This window comes from Strix aluco, chromosome 4 (assembly GCF_031877795.1).
Source record: "Strix aluco isolate bStrAlu1 chromosome 4, bStrAlu1.hap1, whole genome shotgun sequence".
In the NCBI taxonomy this organism is placed as follows: domain Eukaryota; kingdom Metazoa; phylum Chordata; class Aves; order Strigiformes; family Strigidae; genus Strix; species Strix aluco.
Genome location: NC_133934.1, coordinates 14132510 through 14151276, shown reverse-complemented (window position 1 = coordinate 14151276; position 18767 = coordinate 14132510). Strand labels below are relative to the sequence as shown.

General features: G+C 39.1%; 1 protein-coding gene across 2 annotated transcripts in view; it reads left to right on the top strand.

The window, feature by feature from the left end:
• Positions 1-18767, top strand: part of EVC (EvC ciliary complex subunit 1) — a 60609-nt gene that overhangs the window by 6945 nt on the left and 34897 nt on the right. For both annotated transcript variants that reach the window (XM_074822107.1, XM_074822106.1), the window contains exons 4-11: positions 368-600; positions 1586-1670; positions 3899-3997; positions 6285-6422; positions 8382-8540; positions 10082-10298; positions 14585-14733; positions 18126-18224. In XM_074822107.1, coding sequence (XP_074678208.1) covers positions 368-600; positions 1586-1670; positions 3899-3997; positions 6285-6422; positions 8382-8540; positions 10082-10298; positions 14585-14733; positions 18126-18224 — 1179 coding nt within the window. The remainder of the gene's footprint in view (positions 1-367; positions 601-1585; positions 1671-3898; positions 3998-6284; positions 6423-8381; positions 8541-10081; positions 10299-14584; positions 14734-18125; positions 18225-18767) is intronic.

Sequence of the window (18767 nt, the reverse complement as noted above, 5' to 3'; positions counted from 1 at the left end):
TCAGGGCTTATTCTGTAAGACATCAGCTGCTTTCAGCTCCCTCTGAAACCTGCAGTGCTTTATATGGTGTCCAGTCAGTTTTCACTGTAGTCAGGAGAGGTTGAGACTGTCCAAGGAGCCTTAAGAAAACACCCCAGGAAGATCTGCCCCTCAATAAGAAAACATGCACCAAGCAGATAACCACAACAGAAGAATGCTTTCTGGGCAGTGCAGGAACCTATCAGTATGATGAATTTTAATTTATGTGGAAACACTTTTGCCATGTATATTTAATTTTTCACTTGAAAGTAAACACTGCAAATTGATGAGATGTTTATCTCCTTATTGTGTTGTATTATTTGACCTTGTAAATGTTCTTTGACTGTAGCCTTTGGCAGATGGCTCATCCAATCCATCTCTGCATGAGAATCCAAAGCAGGCAGTTCTGCCTAATCAGGTCATGGAGACATCTACGTCAGGCAGCCTGGGATCCCTGAGCCAGGGAGACAAGGAGGACTGCAGTTCCTCCACAACAATACATTCCACAACAAGCGATGACAGATTTCAGGCTCGAGCCTTCCTCAAGGTGACCAGTTTCCCTGAAGTGCTAATGTGTGAGAGGTAAGAAGAAAACCTGCCCTTGTGTTTGGTCATTTCCTAGTGTGCCCCAGCGGTTTTCAGGATGATCACTGAAGGTCTGGTGTAAACCAAAGGCTGTGCTTGAATGCATACGTTCACCACATCAAGACAGGGTTATCTGCTTATAACCCTAAAAAAACGGTTGTGGAGATTAAAATAATACATCATGTTACATATTAAAGGTAAGTTTGATATTTATGAAATTGTGGGAATCAGAACTTTGGCAAAAGCTGTCTTGTAAAAGGTATGTCACTGTTTGAATATGGAGATCCCTTTGTTTTGGCTCTTACGCTCAGTTCACACGTGTGGTGGCATGCTCAACTGGGGTTGGAGTCCCCTGCACTGTGCAACATCAAGTCACACAACAGGTGCATTGCGAACAGCAAGTGGCAGTGGTCTGTTCTCTCTGTTTTAATGCGAACTGCTCAAGTCTTACTGTGGGAAAACAGTTTCTTTCTCAGACATGCCACTGATGAGCAGGTACTGCTAATCGAAATGAACTGTCGGCTCTGATTTTTTTTCAGCTGCACCGTGGCAAGGTGTCCCTAGATGAATACATATGTATCTGTATTCTCATTAGCAAGAATAAGGAAAATCGTATTTGTGTCACTGGGGAACTGGGGAAGGTACTAGTGATGAAGAATATTTTCAAAATGTCCACTCTTATTATAGCTGGTTTAATTTAAAGCCTTGTTTTCCCTTTGTTGTAGCCACTCATGCCTATATTTAACTCGCCTTTTTCTAAAGGGAGCTGCAACCCTAACTTTGTTAACAGCAATAATTTGTTTTGCTTAGTCTTATGTATTTTATCTGAAAAAGAAGACAATGTGGAAATAAAGTGACGACTACCATTTTGGGGCAGTGCTTTCAGGAGAATTTACTGGTTAAATGAAACTATTACATGGTGTTACCCTTTTGTGTAACCTTCATTAGATTGATATTAACACTTTTTTAATCTTTGTTTTAGTTTTGATGTTAAGCTCTGCCTTTGCAGTCTTATATTAAAAGATCTCATGCTTCTTGATACTGAACTCAGAAAAGAAAAACATGTGGTAGGTACTCATGTCTCATTTATAGCTATTTGTTTTGAACATCTTAGTTACATATCAGTTTAGGAAATAACATAAACAACTGGCTAGCTGGGAAGTAGTGTAGCAGAGTTGCATTTCTACAGTATTGTCTTTATTTTTTCTGCATATATATATGAACTTCATAAAGGAATAAAATAATATAATGAAATATATTGGACTGTGAAATACAGAGGGACAGACTGGATAATATAAAAATTTGTTTTTAAACTCTACTCCAGAGAACAGCATACAGCACTTGAGGTTCATAAAAAGATGGAAAAAATTATTTAGTAGATGAGTTTGTCTTAAGGACAATGCTTGTGCATTGCTACTTCAAGGACTCCAAGCTTTTTGAATAAAATTGAAAATTCACTTCAGCTGAATGAGTACCATTGTGATAAGTACAATAATCATGATTCTGTAGGACAGAGGAACTAAGGTACCCATTTAAACCATAGATAGCTACCTACATCAAGTCACAGCATCCAGAGCTGACAGGAAAAAAAAACCCAACAACAAAAAAACCCCAAAAATGGATGTATACAATTAAAGCCACTGAATAGTCAGTTAGGAGTTTGTGGTGGCTAGTTATGATCAAGTACAGAATCATTACTGTTACTGAGTTTTAGCTTAGTTAATATAAATCTGGACATAAAGTATGCAGCTTTCTCCTCCCCTTCTTTCCCAACCTCTGTTTAAACATGTTGGACGTTTCTGATATAATTTATTTCAATACACTGAGAATATTTCAAGGGGTGGGATTTTCTGAACAAATTTCTACACAACCTAAAGGAGGAAGCATGAAAGTGAACCTGGAAAGCAGCTTCTTTTCTGAATGGTTATTCCCATCTAAGTAGATGAGAAAGGGAAGTTTAGCTTGACTAGGGAAGGTTGAACTTAATCTCAAAGTTAATCATCAATTTGTAAATGAAAGTAAGGTAGAAGCATGGTGATGTAATCACAGAAACACTGAGAAAATGAGCATTTCACACACTTTGTGGCCCACCAGAAATTACCACAAAAGTCAGATGACTTTGACCTTTAGCTGAAGCTTTGAATAGCTTCATATTTTTGCTATCAGCAGAAAAGGGAAAAAAATTTCAGTCTAGAAAATAGTTTCTTCCTTTTCCACTCTGCTTTCTCTGATTTAAGTCTTTTGTTCTTAACATCAGGTCTAGGAAAAGGAAACATATCCTCTTCCTTCAGTGTTTTCTTGAATTCTTTTTTTTTCTTTTTACAATATGTGTTATCTTGGTGGTGTGTGTTCAGAACATGCCAAACTCCTATCCAAAACGTTGGGAAGTGAGATCCAAAACATGGCTGCTTTATGGCAGTCTTTTTGGCACCCAGTGTGGAGCAGAGGAATGAGATCTCTAATTATAGCATATTTTCCAGATTTTGCTCAGCTGAAATGTTGGCTTCGATAACTGCTTTTATATGTAAATACAATTTTATTTATGTTTTTATGTTTAAAATGGCCAACTTCTGCATCATCTGTTTTCAAGTACATGAATAACAGGCAGGTGGCTGTTAATTTTCACATTTTTATTGTCACATTGGAAAATGCTGCAGCAGTTAGTAATGAAGTGAATTGTCTTTACACTGACACTCTAATTGAGGCTAGAGGGGAAGAGGTTAAGCAAAAATTATCCCCGTGTTCAAAAACATCTTTTTGAAGACACTAGTATTAAATATATTTTAAAAAAAAAGCACACAACTGGAATATAGGTGTATTTTTTGTAAGAGAAAGTAGCTAGAACTTGAGATGGTTACTTTAGAGTTGTATATAAAAATGTTTGATACTTCATTTGGCTGGCTACAGTTGAAATCATAGTAATGAATATGTTAGTATCATTCAGTTAAGGGGTTCATTAAACTTTAGAAAAATAGGCTTTATATTTTTAAGTGATCTGCATTTTCTCCGGTAAAGGACAGTTTCAAATGTGTCAGTCTGGTTACAAGGATATATGAGATTATGTCCTTGTTCTTGTTAGAATGTAGCACCATCTTTCAGTATCTTACTGAAGCCAAAGCCAAAGAATTTTTCACAATGGAAGTACTGCAGAGTTGCTGATGATGTTTCTGTTATTTTGCTTATGATTCACTGTAGTCTCACTGGTTGATTTAAATCAACGAAAGTTATCACAAGGATGATCTTACGATGTTGAACAGGCACTTACCCTCGGTTTTGTTTCCTTCCTTTTAAATAGATGTTTATTCAGGTTCTCAAAATATACCTTACAGACTTTTATCATAAAAAGAAGATTAATGATGATTTGTTCAAGAAGATCCTTTTAATTCAGGAAAATGTAAGTGTTTGTGCTGGTTAATATTTAAGACCACAGGAAATAAAGAGTGAATCCCACCAGTTGATGCAAGCTGCCACAGTGGGCTATCTCACCTAGTCCTTTTAAACAGTAATGTCATTTGTAATTTTTTCAGAAGAAATGCAAAGAAACTACCTTGTTCATTGATTCTCTCTATTACCTTGTATGCATTTCCTCTTTGTTATTGTTTGAGGTGATCGGGACAGTGATGTGTGTAGCTCAAGGATAAAAGTATTTCGTAGTTGAATCCATTCAAGCAAACATTGTGAACCTTATTCACTCAGATTTAATATTTTCTAATTATCAGGTCTTTGTCTGGTCCCATGTATCAATTCTGATAATAAAATAGCAGGAAATGAAGTACCAGAAGGAAACTAGGGGATTTCGTCAAGGGAAAATATACTTACTTTCCTCATTGTCCTTTTTTCTTCTTTATACTTGTATCAAAATCCATATGCCACTTCTGAAGTGTAAGACATACGTTGACAGTCAATATGCGTTTCAGATAGAGTCACAGTACTATTTTTAAGATCATTAGAAGGAAAAAAAGCTTCACACAACTAAACGAAATAGAAGAGCTACTGGTTCTATTTTCCATTTTCCAGACTAGAGTTATAGAAGAGTCTGGGCTGAGAGGCACATCTGGAGGTCATCTGGTCCGACTTTCTGTAGGAAGCAGGGCCTTAAGTAAGGTTATCCAGTGCCTTGCCAATCTCAGTCTTCAATATTTGCACTGAAGGAGATGCCACCATTTCTCTGAGCAGCCTAGTCCAATATTTAATTTTCTCACAGTAATGATTATTTTTTTCTTACATACGGATGGAATTTCACATTTAGACAGTCTATCAGCTTGTCAGCTCTAGTTGTTGAGATTTGTTTGTGCAGTCTCACAATCTGTGAATTAATATCAGGAATCTCTGTAGTTGTACCTTATAATTTATATCAGAATGCATTTTGCCTTAAAACCACTCTTCTGCCTTAAATCCTCAGGTTTAGTATTAAAGTTGATTGTATTTACTGAATGAAAAGTGAGATTTGATGTGTGAATCCCCATTTCTGATGGAATTCTGGTAATGACTTCAAATTATAAACACAGAGGTAATATAGATAAGCACATTTCCCAATATAGCCTAACCCTCAGTGAGGCTTGACAGCATCGGTATTTTCATGCACTTAACTGAGCTGCTGCAAGACAAAGACTAAATCTTGTTTATTAGATGCAGTGATTGCCGGAGTAGTCCAGTTGTTTAAGTGTCAATATGGGATTCCTGTGTGCTATATTATGGAGAGAAAGGTCTTGGAAACATGACAGCTTTACAGTTGGAGTATTACATAAGGGATGAGGCTGGTTACGAATACCATGGAAAAGAGATGTTGGTCATAAGCAAAAGCATTAGCACTGGAAACTATTTACTGCATTGCCAAGACAGAGGATTATATGATCTGTTGCAGACAGCATTTTCCTCTTTTAATTCTGCATTGTAAGAAAAATTCATGGGATTTTGATGAAATTGTTTGTGAAGCTTGTCAAAATCTGGTTACATTTCTTTAAGGCATAAGGGTATCAAGTTAATGCATTGACACCCAAGATTGGCTGGTATTAAAAGTAAATGCTTGTTATGTAAGGCATGTTTCAGCAGCTGAAGTATCATCCATTTCAGTACCAACCTTCTAAGTAATGGCAGAAGACTGGTATTTGTTGGTATCATTAGCTTTTGGAAAAAATCATCCTCATTTCAAAAACTTTAAAAACCCATGTAATCATGTATCCTGTAATTTGTCCCTTATGTGCATTACAGGTCTGTTCATCCGTGTGTGCTAGCATGCTGCAGGAAACACTATCTGATTATCATATCTGGATACTTACCTGTGCTTTTAAACACAGCATGTACACTCATAGCTGCCATTTAAGATGAGGCATGTGCATTAAAATAAAAGTATTTGTGGATAGATTCAGAGGATTATTAGTATGAAAGCTCGTGGAGCAGTGTTTACTAAAACTTGAATTCAGTGGAGATGGACAACAGTCTTGATTGTACTCACATACTAGTGGAAATATATGTAGTTGTATTAAATGTAGTTCAGAGCTGCCATATACCTTGAGTTTTCTTTGCTTGCTGCAGAAGGTGCATTACCCAGAGACAGAACTTTGTGAATACTCTCGTTCAGCTTCCTTAGCCATGAGCCAGAACTGACATACAAATTCACTCCTGAATGTAGAAGTTATTTCTGTTTTTCTGTTTAAAAAATCACTTGCTTTTTTTCCCAGGATTTTGAAGAATTACAGAAACAACTTGATTCTAGACTCCAGAATACTGAGATGTCAGGAGCCCATAATTCAGAGTACCAGACTCTAGAAGACTTAGAAAGGAAAGAAAGGGAATATTCTGAGCACGTAATAGATAATGTAACTTTCTAATTTTTTCTAAAATTTTATTTTAATGTTATTCTTTTGATGGGGAGTGTTTTGGGTTTTTTTTTACCTGTTGTGTTGACTAGTCCACAGTTAGTAATTTAGATGTGTATGAGTCCTGAAAACATTTTTATATTGCTCCAGCAAAGTATTTCCAACTCCCTTTGGGAGTCAATATGGTTTTTATACAAACACTGTTTTATCACACTGGGTTTAGAGCTGAGAAATGTCTATTGTTTGTCAGATGGTAAGATTTGTTTCAAGTCTACATATACCCTGACTTTTAGGAATTTTATTCTAACACCTTGTTTTCTTCAGTTCTCCATAACTGAGCAAGAGAGTAGTAAGTCTATAAAACTTCTTCAGCTGGAATAAGTACTAAGAAAATAATTACAGTACAACCTTTTAGTACACTTTGCACATTTACTTTAGTAAAACATTTTTCTTTAGCAACTTTCCGTATTAGAATACATTTACATGTTTTTTGATGTAAAAATATAATCTGATAGCAGGCATTTGATTCTCAAAGTAAAGATTTTTTTTTTTGTCTCTTCAGTAGTGTCACTGTGTCCAAACAGCTTGCAGGTTAGAAAACTGGTGGTTCAGAATATTCTGAATATTATTTTTCAGTAAATTGAGTAATCTGGAAGATATTCTCCTTCTCAGTCCTGTTTTTGAGGTTTGAGCAAATTCACTGCTGACGAAAATGGGAGACTGACTAGACAGACTGATGGCTCTGTGAGCTGCCTGCACTGATTGACTGTGGCGCTTCATCCCTGAACTGAACAGCCCATCATCTCAGCCTTGGGCCTTTTTCATAGAGGAGTTAACATTTTTTAATGTCGGATGGTTAAGTACTTCACTGGGAATTTTCTCAGCTTTTTCTTGAGTATCTGGGCTTTTCACTTTATAGTGGAAGTCCTGTTAACGGTGGTACAACTGTCAAGTTTCTTTTGCAATTTAACTTTGCTCTGTGAAAAATTGATTGAGTTCTTCAGAGTTAGTCACATAAAAAAATTGCTGGCAGCCTCACTGAACAACATGAGGCATTTATTCACCAGCAGCAGTGATCCTTCAGTGGGTCTGTCACTCTTATGTCAGCAGATGCTTTTCATCCATATTGAAAATGATTGTCCTGTATGCAGATTCATATAGATCAGGACCTTGAGCTAATCCACTCCTCCCTCAATAATATAAAGAGGTTTTTTGCCATACTCACAGATGCCATGGTCACAGTTTTTTTCAAAACTCACAGATACTTAATACATATCTTGGTGATGGATACATTTTCTTACCTTTATGTGTACTAGTAATCCCATTAAAGACCACAGAATATTTACCATTGTGCACAGTCATAGGTGTTTGTGGGATTGGAGCCTAAAACTAGAGACTACCCATATGATAATACATCAGAATAGACACATACACTGTGCAGATACTGCATAAAGTACTTAATTCCAGTGCAGTTAATAAAGTGCTTATGTAGCATGTGGCTATGAAAGGCTTTGATGGTGTAAAACAGTGACAATTTTCAGTTTTCCTTTTTTAGCAAAAATCTTGTTTGCCTGAAATGCCTGCTCCTACAGCTAAATAAACTTCCCAGAAAAAAGGTCTGCAGTTTATCTTTTTTAGTTTTCCCATTAATACTAACAACATAATAGGCTTTTATAGATGCAATATGTGGAGAACTAACAACAAATTCTTCGTGAGTTATACAGAATGACTACATTTAAGAAGGTCAGGATTGACCTACTGGTTATGTGCCACCAACATGTGTATAATCATATAGTAAATAGGCTCTTTAGCTTTGCGAAATGTTCGCTGTAACTAATACTGAAAGCTGTCTGTAGTCTCAGTGACTTGTATCTCAGTAGACTGGTATGCCTCTTGTTGTAGTGAAATACTAGATGATTAATGAGGGAGTATAGATTGTTTTTGATTCGTATTTCACAGATGGAAGCTTTCTGGAAGCAGACTGACAAAGCCCAGCAGGCTTTTTTGGACCAATCAAAATGCTCAAGTGCCAAAGCAACAAAGATAAGGATGGATCTGACCGAGAAGATGATTGCAGTAGAAAGCTTATTAAGTGAATCTCAAGATTTGCAGGCAATGGTAAAGTACAAAAAGAAATAAAAGTTGAGAGAGATGTAGTCAATCTGAACATAAAGAATGATGTAAGCATACAGAGTCTGTTCATCCAGCCTCAGGAATGATGTAGGCTGCTTACTCCATTTGTCTCTTTCAGCTTTTTGCAAAGAGCTCAACTTCCATTGAAGTTTATTAGACTCACAGGAGGGTGAACTCTCTGCACTTGAGTTCTAATTCTCAAAATACCATTTTGGCAGTCATGTTAGAAAAAAGTGATATTAATGCAGCCAGGGAGCCAGGAGCAAGAGCACTAGATCTAATGATGAAGGAGAATTGTTACCTTGGGCATTAGGACATTTTCTTTCAATATATTTATTCCACTTTGACTAAGAAATCCTAATTTAAATTTGAGCGTGATTCTGTGTGTCCAATGACTTTAACTGGAATTGAAAACCCTTAACATCTCTTAATGATATGGTCTTAAGAGGGAAAAATATGTTTATAAATGCATCAGCACTGTGCTTTATGTTGTGTTAAGTCTTTATTTTCTTTTTACAGGGCATCCTTAAAGAATTACTTGGAATTTATAGATTAACAGTACAATCAGAATCTGACCCACTGCATTTATTAGGAATTTGGAGAATAAATGCATAGCTGGCTTTATTTGCCTTACTAATAAACAGATACAGTAGTTATGAGCTTGTTAGTTTTGTGGTGGAGCAGCTAAGTAAACTGGGCTGGCCAGGTATGAAAACAGTCTTTGCAGCTGATCAGACTTGACCCATACGGGGCTACTGTACAGTAAGTTCCTTCAGATGGGCAGACTTCAAATGAGGTGTTTTGATACAGATCCAGGAAATATTCCTACCTGAAGTCACTACTGTGGTGTTTACCTCTCATTGCGAAGGTCATTGTATGTGTGTCTCCATTACCTACAGAGTTGTCACACTCTTTCCAACCTTGCAGCATTGTCTAAAGCAGTTGCAGTTTCACCCAAGAAATCTTGCTCCCTACTGTAATCCTGGTCTGCTTCTTTATTAGTGCAATGAAATCTTCTAGGCCGTAGGCAGTTACACAGATTTTTAGTGTATTCACTGAACTCCGTCTGACCACATACTTGAAGGAATGCCAGTATCAAAATCAAATATGTGTCCTCATTTCAAAATGAAGGCCCATACTGGTGTGCCATATAGTAACGTGAAAAGAGGTCTAGGACTTCCATGTTGCCCTTCTGTCCATCTTTCTCCCTTGAGTATTTAAGTTTGTTCTGCAAGCTTGTTGTTGTCCTTTGCTGCCTCAATGTCTTCTTGACAGCTACAAATAATGAAAACCACCAATAGTTTTAGATGAGCTCTTGCAACTGAATGTGCAATAAACCCATTGCTATCCTACACCAGTCAAGATTTTCAGAAGTATTTAAATACATGAAGATTGTTATTCACATGGTCTTGAGAAGCCTCCTTGGTTTTCTGTGTAGTGTGGGAATTAATAATTCAATGAAAGGACAAGCACAACCGAAGACCCGTTCTTGGTTTCTAAATGGGATTTTTTTATGTTTGTTTTAGGACATTCAGGAAAGGTTATTCAACTGGGAGCTTATGGTAAAAATGATTGATTCACTGAAGTCCTATATACCAGAAGAGTGCAAGTGTAGATTAAACATTGTGTCAAACATTCTGGACCATTTAACTGTAAAGAATAATCTCTCAGTCCGACAGAAGGAGGAACTTTTAACAGATCTGCACAAGGCCTTCTGGGAACAACTGGCACATTTCAGTAATGGTGAGTATTTAGACTGGATCTCATGACTTAACAAATGTGGGTATGAGTTCTCATTATTGTATGAAATAGTAAATAGTTCTCATTGTATTAAATACTAAAAATACTATGGCTTCAGCCCTGTACCCTCTTTTAAAAAGGTGTTGATGAATTGGCCAAGAACACTATTATTGTGAAGGGTGGATGCTTAGAATAGGAACTTTGTTTTTAAGCCTTTTAGTTCTTCACAGAATCATCTAGGTTGAAAAAGACCTTGAAGATCATCTAGTCCAACCATTAACCTAACAATGACCGTTCCCAACTACACCATATCCCTCAGCGCTATGTCAACCCTACTCTTGAACACCTCCAGGGATGGGGACTCCACCACCTCCCTGGGCAGCCCATTCCAACACCTAACAACCCGTTCTGTAAAGAAATGCTTCCTAATATCCAGTTTAAACCTTCCCCGGTGCAACTTGAGGCCATTCCCACTTGTCCTATCGCTTATTACTTGGTTCAAGAGACTCATCCCCAGCTCTCTGCAACCTCCTTTCAGGTAGTTGTAGAGGGCGATGAGGTCTCCCCTCAGCCTCCTCTTCTCCAGACTAAACAACCCCAGTTCCCTCAGCTGTTCCTTGTATGACATGTGCTCCAGACCCTTCACCGGCTTCGTTGCCCTTTGGACACACTCGAGTAATTCAGTGTCCTTTTTGTAGTGAGGGGCCCAAAACTGAACACAGGAATCGAGGTGCGGCCTCACCAGTGCCGAGTACAGGGGTCTTGTTCCAGGCCAACTTACTCTACAGTTCATATAATCTATACCTTATTTCATTAATTTGAAGATTGAAGAAGAGTCACATTGATGTTACAAGTATTTGAGAGATTTCTCCATTTACTGTTCACATACTTGACATTGTTGGTGATGCTGGCTAATGTTAGGGACTGTAATAACTGTGTATGTGTATCATATTGTCTTATGATCTCCTGCTACCGTGTGGAGCCAGAAGATACAGAAAACACAGTTGTGCTATCACTCTTGTGAAAAGATAATTTTAAGGCTTAGGATCTTCAGATAAACCTCTCTTTTATTATGTCAGACTAAAACACTTTAAAAATTAAGTATTTTCCTCTTCCTCTTACACCCTTTCACATGGGCTATCTATGAAGTACACAATTATAACAAAGTCTAAACTGACTGACCCACTGATTTAAGGTTCTTCCTGTGTCACTTTGCTTGTTACCTGACGGCCAACGTGTTCAGAAACACACCCCCAACTTCTCTGATAGGTGCTTTGTCAAGCAGTGATACAGTGGGCTCAGCACTTCCCATCAGCACTCATGGAAAATTGTAGTACACGTTCAGCCAAAAGGAAAACCGAGAAGTATTTTACTGCCACACATTTTCCAGAACCATTTCTGCTACTTGTGGACATATTTAAAGAAAATTGACCTAGCAAACCAGCATTACGGTTAGAGTTCAGCGAACTGAATAGTCAGAATGAGTGTAGTGTTGTTGCAGTATATTCTTGCTGCAGTCCTGCTCATTCACTTTCAGGCTTCATGTCAATAAGTTGTGCCATATCTCATGGTCAGCAATTCACAAAATCACAAAATGGTTGAGGTTGGAAGGGACCTCTGGAGGTTATCTGGTCCATCCTTCCTGCTCAGGCAGAGTCAGCTACAGCTGGTTGCCCAGGATCATGTCCAGATGGCTTTTGAGTATCTTCAAGGATGGAGACTCCACAATCTCTCTGGGTAACGTGTGCCAGTCCTCAGTCACCATCAAAATAAAAAAGTGTTTTCTGATGTTCAAAGGGAACCTGCCATGTTTCAGTTTGTGCCTGTTGCCTCTTGTCCTGTCACGGCACCACAGAAAAAAGCCTGGCTCTGTCTTTGCACCCTTCCTCCAGGTATTTATATACATTGATAAGATCCCCCATGAGCATTTTCTTCTCCAGACTGAACAGCTCCATCTCTCAGCCTTTTCTCACAGGGAGAGATGTTCCATTTTTGTGGCCTTTTGTTGGACTGTCTCCAGTATCTCCATGTCTCTTGTACTGGGGAGCCCAAAACTGGACACAGCACTCCAGGTGTAGCCTCACTGGTGCTGAGTAGAGGGGAAGGATCACCTCCCTCCACCTGCTGGCAATGCTTTGTCTAATGCAGCCCAGGATACCATTATCCTTCTTTGCAACAAGGGCACATTGCTTGCTCATGTTCAACCTGGTGTCCACCAGAACCCCCAGGTCCTTTCCTGACAAGCTGCTTTCCAGCTGGATGGCCCCCAGCATGTGCTGATGCCTGGGGTCACTTCTCCCCAGGTGCAGGACTTTGCACTTCCCGTTGTTGAACTTCATGAGATTTGTGTCAACCCATTTTTCCAGCCTGTCAAGGGCCCTGTGGATGGCAGCTACTCCTCCCATTTTTTGTGACCTCTGCAAACTTGCTGAAGGTGCATTTTATCTTCCATGTCATTATGAAGATACCGAGCAGGATTGGACCCAGTATTGAGCCCTGGGGTAGACCGCTGGCTTACAGGTGGACTTTGTGCAAGTTTTCAATCCATCTCACTGTCTGCTCATCCAGCCTATACTTTGTCTCCTTCTCTCTAAGGATCTGTGGGGAGACTGTCAAAAACCTTGCTGAAGTCAAGGTAGACAATATCCACTGCTCTTCCCTCATCTGCCAAGCTAGTCATTTCATTGTAGAAGGAGATCAGAATTCCCATGCTGCAGACTTGCTCCACTTTAAAAACATCAGTTAACCATATGAACAGTTTGGTGATACTCATAAATTCAGGTATATCATGATTCAAATTATTTCATGGATGTTTGCTCCTAAAGCTGGCATGCCTAGTTCATATTCTTTGCATAGGTTTAGCCACTAATATTCCTTAAGCATAAATGTACATCGGTGGGTGTTTTTTTTCCCCTTTTTGTCAAGTTTCTCTTGTTCCAAAGCAAAAATAACTCTGTCAAGGCCTTGATTTTATGCAAAGTAGGTGTTTATAGTTATACATAGCTATATATTATAGTTAGTACAGCCTGTACAGAAGGGCATTATCAACCTTCTGGTTTTAGATAGAAATGAAATGTGTTTTAAAAAAAAAGTATCTGGAGTGCAGCATTTTCACATGAGAGTCTATGTTGGCCTTGCTTATGAGCTCCTAAATACGTAAGTTAAAAACTATACCTATAATTCACAAGCAGAACACAAAGCCAGCAAGATTTGCTTCTAGGAAACAAACAAGGAAGTAGTAAAGAATCAAGCAGTGTTTAAAAATAACAGTTGCTACATTTGTTCAGATGACATTTTTATTACAGGCTCTCCTGTACTTTCAGTGCACTTTCAAGTGTTTTGTCAGTGCGGCATCAGCCTGTGGATAAGCACAATAAGTTAGCATGGAGAATAAGTAACATGCTCAGTGCTACGGCAGTGTACTCCTTTATTTCTCCACAAAATAATTTCTCATAGTTAAAGCAGCTTGAAGTGGTGGCAGAACAAGAGCTACAGATAGATGACTATTCCTTTGCATTCCCCTTTAGCTGCCTGTGTCAGGAGTGAAGTACTGGTTTGGGATGGGGCAAGTGGGGGAAATTAATAAAGTTCTTAGGCAGACAGGCAGACATGAAGTAGTGGTAGAACATCAAAAGCATCAATTCCACTCTGCAGCACAGGGTCCAGATAGACTCATGAATTTATAAATCATTTGAAACTATAGGGGGAATGAAGGGGGGAAGAACTCGGTCCCAAATATTTCACAATACTTGCACAAAATCAGAGGGACCTTGACAACTTTTGCTGCAGGTCCCTGGATGAGTCACTCTGGAAGCCTGGTATGGCTGCATGCCTATTCAAGCTAATCTGAACTCGCACTGCTCTAGACCTTTTCTCCCTGCCATATGTTACAGCACCTGTCCTTGCAGCAACATTTGCATATCTGCAGTTGGATAATGAGCCACTTCTGGACCTTCCCAAAGCAGGAGGGGGAGGTTTGGGGTGCTGCAGGTGGGAACCTGTTTCTTGAACTAACACACTGCTTTCTCATAAGGCAGCACTAGTGAAAGGGAGGGTGCAGGATGGTAGTGATCAAAAAACCTGATAGATTTAAGTGCCATGTAACAACCCAAAAGTTCACATCTAAAAAGACTATCAGGATAAGAATCAAATTTGAAATCCTGCATGGTAATTACTTGCCTATTTCACTCACTAACAGATTTCTGTGAGCTTATGTTTTGTGACAGTAGCAGATGCTACTTTCTCCCTGTGGAGTTGTGGTATCTAATCATTAGTGGTTTATGTTCCAGAATGTATCCAGCAAAGTAAAGACCTGATCTTGAAACGACTGGAGTGCCGTGCAAAGAAGAGAGAAGTGTTCACACACAGACAGAAAGCTGAACAAGGGAGTCTCCTCAGTAAAACTTTTCATAATAAAGATGTTCATGATTTTCTTAAGGTGAGCACGTAAAAGCGTATTCTCAGTGTTCCATTAGTTTTTAAGGCCAAATATATTTCAGGTTTCTTCCAGTTCCATAAAATTCGGATTTTTGAGTCCTCCTGAGAATTGTGTACATTAGCACAGGTAGGATAGGGTCAGATCCCCTGTTGCCTGGGCTTGCCTAGAGGCTTTTCCTCCAGTGTTGGTCTTGTCGCATTGGAACAAAAAGCTGAAGGGTGTTAATGCTAGATTGCATGTTTAGTAGAAAACATCTTTTACTTAAATACTATGTGTTTGGTTCAATATAGGAAATCTCTGGAGTAAAGTATCTGGCCTGCATTACAGAAGAAAGCAGACTGCGCTGATCTAATTGCTTTTCTATGAGTGAGGTTACTGAGGCTCAAAAGACTATCAAATTTCACATAAACAGAGGGAAAACTCATTATGGTTGCTGGCAGGATACCTTAGAGAAGGTTTGCAATAGATCATTTAATATGGTATACAATGGCCAGTGTAATGTTTTCATGGCCATATTTTCTATAGAGCTCTTGTTATTGTTCAGAATGTATATACGAAATCAAGAGTTCTTAGCTGTAAATGCTGAGAGCTGCAAAACTCCTATAACTGCTGAGAACTACAGACCCAAGTTATTAAGAAATTAAAAAAAAATCAATCCTTAATTTTCATTAAAAGAAATAATTTAAGGTTAAAGTGGTTACATCCAGCAGCATTAAACTTTTGATGAAATCTAATAACTTAGATAAATTACTATATGAGAAGACCCAGATTCCAGCTGTAGCAAACTGTCAAAATTTATTGATCTCAACACTGCAATTTTGTACTGCAGGGCCAAGTTCTTTAATTACATTGTATGAATTGGATAATGCAGTTACTGTTCTTGTATGCAACACCTGCCTGGCAACACCTCAGTTCAAAACAGAAGGTTTCAGGCACTTTAGAACAGTAGAGCACATTTTACCTCTTTGGCTTTTCATAACTTGAGACAGATAATTCTGTCACACGTTTTTGTAGCCATTAAGAACTTGTGAATGTATTTTCCTTATACACATCATTCAGAACTCTTGGACACATCCCAAATTCATTAAACAAAGCTTAGAAATTTTGTATTAAGACCTCTCCCCTACAAAGTTAGAGCCACACAGTTTTGTGCAAGAGATGCTCTATTCTGTACACCTTAGAAAGCTAACAAATATACTTAATTAAATAGTAGACTGACAGTCTGCTATGACAGGCTGAGCAGAAATGGGCAACTTGCACTTCATGCTGCAGGACAGAACACAACTGAGTCTTAGTATTATGAAATGCCTGTATGCAAATAAAAAAACAAGTCAGAAATTTAAGCCTTTTTGCTGCCACAGTGGAGAGAGCCTTTTGTCCCAGAAAAGATGGGGTCTTGAGTCCAGAGACTCTGAAGAATAAGAAAATTATGTATTTATTTGCAGCTCCCATGATTTGACTTAAATAGTCCAGTAACTATTTTGTGTCAACAATACCCTCAGCGCTGAGGAGCTATTTTAAACCTGTTTCATGGTTTCACAGCAAGTTCAGCAGTGAAGGAGTGTCACGATTTAACCCCAGCCAGCCTCTAAGCACCACACAGCCGCTCGCTCACTCCCCCTGCAACAGGATGGGGGAGAGGTTGAGATAAAGACAGTTTAATAGGTAAAGCAAAAGCCATGCACACAAGTAAAACAAAACAAAGAATTCACTCACTACTTCCCGTCAGCAGGCAGGTGTTCAGCCACCTCCAGGAAATCAGGGCTCCATCATGCATCACGGTTACTTGGGAAGACAAACGCTGTAACTCTGAATGTCCCCCCTTTCCTCCTTCTTCCCCCAGCTTTATATCCTGAGCATGACATCACATGGTATGGAATATCCCTTCGGTCAGTTGGGGTCAGCTGTCCCAGCTGTGTCCCCTCCCAACTTCTTGTGCCTACTTGCTGGTGGGGTGGGGTGAGAAGCAGAAAAGGCCTTGACACTGTGTCAGCACTGCTTAGCAGTAACTGAAACATCCCTGTGTTATCAACACTGTTTTCAGCACAAATCCAAATCATAGCCCCGTACTAGCTACTATGAAGAAAATTAACTCTATCCCAGCCAAAATCAGCACAACAGTTGGTCCTGAACCCTCACCATGAGCCCAGAGTTGTACCCATCAAATACACTTCTCTCCTCTGTCTTCCCTTCTCATCTCATCAAAGGGCTCACACCACCATGGTAGCAGCTTCAACAGTAACTGACCTTTCTGCTGAATTTTAAGCAGTTGCCAACTAAGAAGGTGGATTTTGCAGTGAACTTTGTTCACATCAGTTTCTTCTGAATGCAAGGTGGATGGTAATGATTTAGTTGCTGCAGCTCTTGATTTTTTTATGACAGAATAACCTAGATAACAAAGGTTAGAGTCTCTCTATCATTCTGTCTCCTTCATCTGTGTTTCCACTGAAAAAGGAGCATTTTCGTTTTGTTTTTTACTGGCAGAGAATAGGAGAATGATCAAGTGAAGCACACAGTCAAAAAGTGCCAGTTACAGTAACCCAGTCTTGCTCAGCCCTGTGGACATACAAGTTACAGCAATTAACTTGTCAAATTCTGTGGTGGACTACAATTTCATGATAAGTGTGAATTTTAAAGTCAACCTCTATGAGAATGACCTGTACATGAAGAGTTTATGAGCACTTCTGTGCCCTTTAAAAGAGCCCTATTGACATACCTAATGAAGAAAGCCATATTTACTGTGGGAATGTAAGAGGCCACTTGGCAGTTTAATTCAAAATATGGAGTATTTATGTATAAGACCACTCACTAGTCTATAGAATGAGATGTTCTTTGTGAAACTTGATCTTCCATTACAGCACACGAGCCTGCCAACACATCACAGTCCTATCCTGAAGAAAAAAATTGCATCCCTCTTAAATCTGTGTCCAAGGACCAAATCAGGTCTAAGTCATCAGTCAGCCTTTTAGGGACCCCATAGGACGTGGTGACCAACCCCAGTGCAAAAGCCCTAGACACTGTGATACGGCTGTAACTAAGGTGTCTGATGGTGTCTAATGGCTGTTCTGCACCTCATAGTACTGGCTATGATGAAATTATATTCATACACAGAAAAGCAGGTTGCAAATCAGATCATTTCACATGTTTTCCAGTATTAGATACACATTACTTAACCCCAAATTCCTGAGGCTATGCAGTTTCATACTCAAGGCTGAATGTGCTCAAATTAAGGTGGTAAGGCAAGTTTTGTTTCCCTCTGAGTCACAGTTCCAGATAAACACTTACTGTTGTGACGGTACATGTAAAGGGGATCAGGGAAGGGAAGGAGAGGATCACAAGAAGCTATGAAAACCTTTTCAGCTATTTAAATATACCTGTTGTGTTTCTTTTAGGCTTACCATGAGCTGTTAGAGAAGCATCGGCAAGCACAGTGGGACCTGGAGGAGGAGGATGACTGTGAAAGCACAGAGGCTGTTGCAGAGCTCTACAAGGTGCCACCTCTAGTGATGTGTGTCACTTACTAGAATAATTCTGAAGGTCCTCTAACCCCACTACACATTGTCAGGCCTCAGGGAGGATTGAGGAATTGCAGGAGAGATCACGGCAGCTCCAGGAAGCAAGGCTGGCAAACCAGGAGATGGAGACAGGCTCTTCCACGTTAGCTTGCCTTTTCCACCATAATCTTCCCAACACACTACATTTCCTAATTACTTATTAGTCAGAAAATACCTACGTGGTCTGCCAAAACATGCTGCCTAGGTGGCTGACAAGGCTGCAATAACGTTGAGAGTGTACGATGTCTGGCATTGCTACCAGGAGAGAGACTTCATTTATGTAGCATAATTATCTCCTCTGCACCATGGTAGGATGATACTATTCTTAGTTAACTTCACTACATCTCCAAAAATAGTTTTCTCATCTCTTTTCCCTCAGAGAAACTGTTCTGACACGTGTTAGTTCCCTGAAATAAGTTCAGATCTTTGGTGTAATATTTTTACACTTCTTTATGTTACTGATATGGAAAATATGTAGAT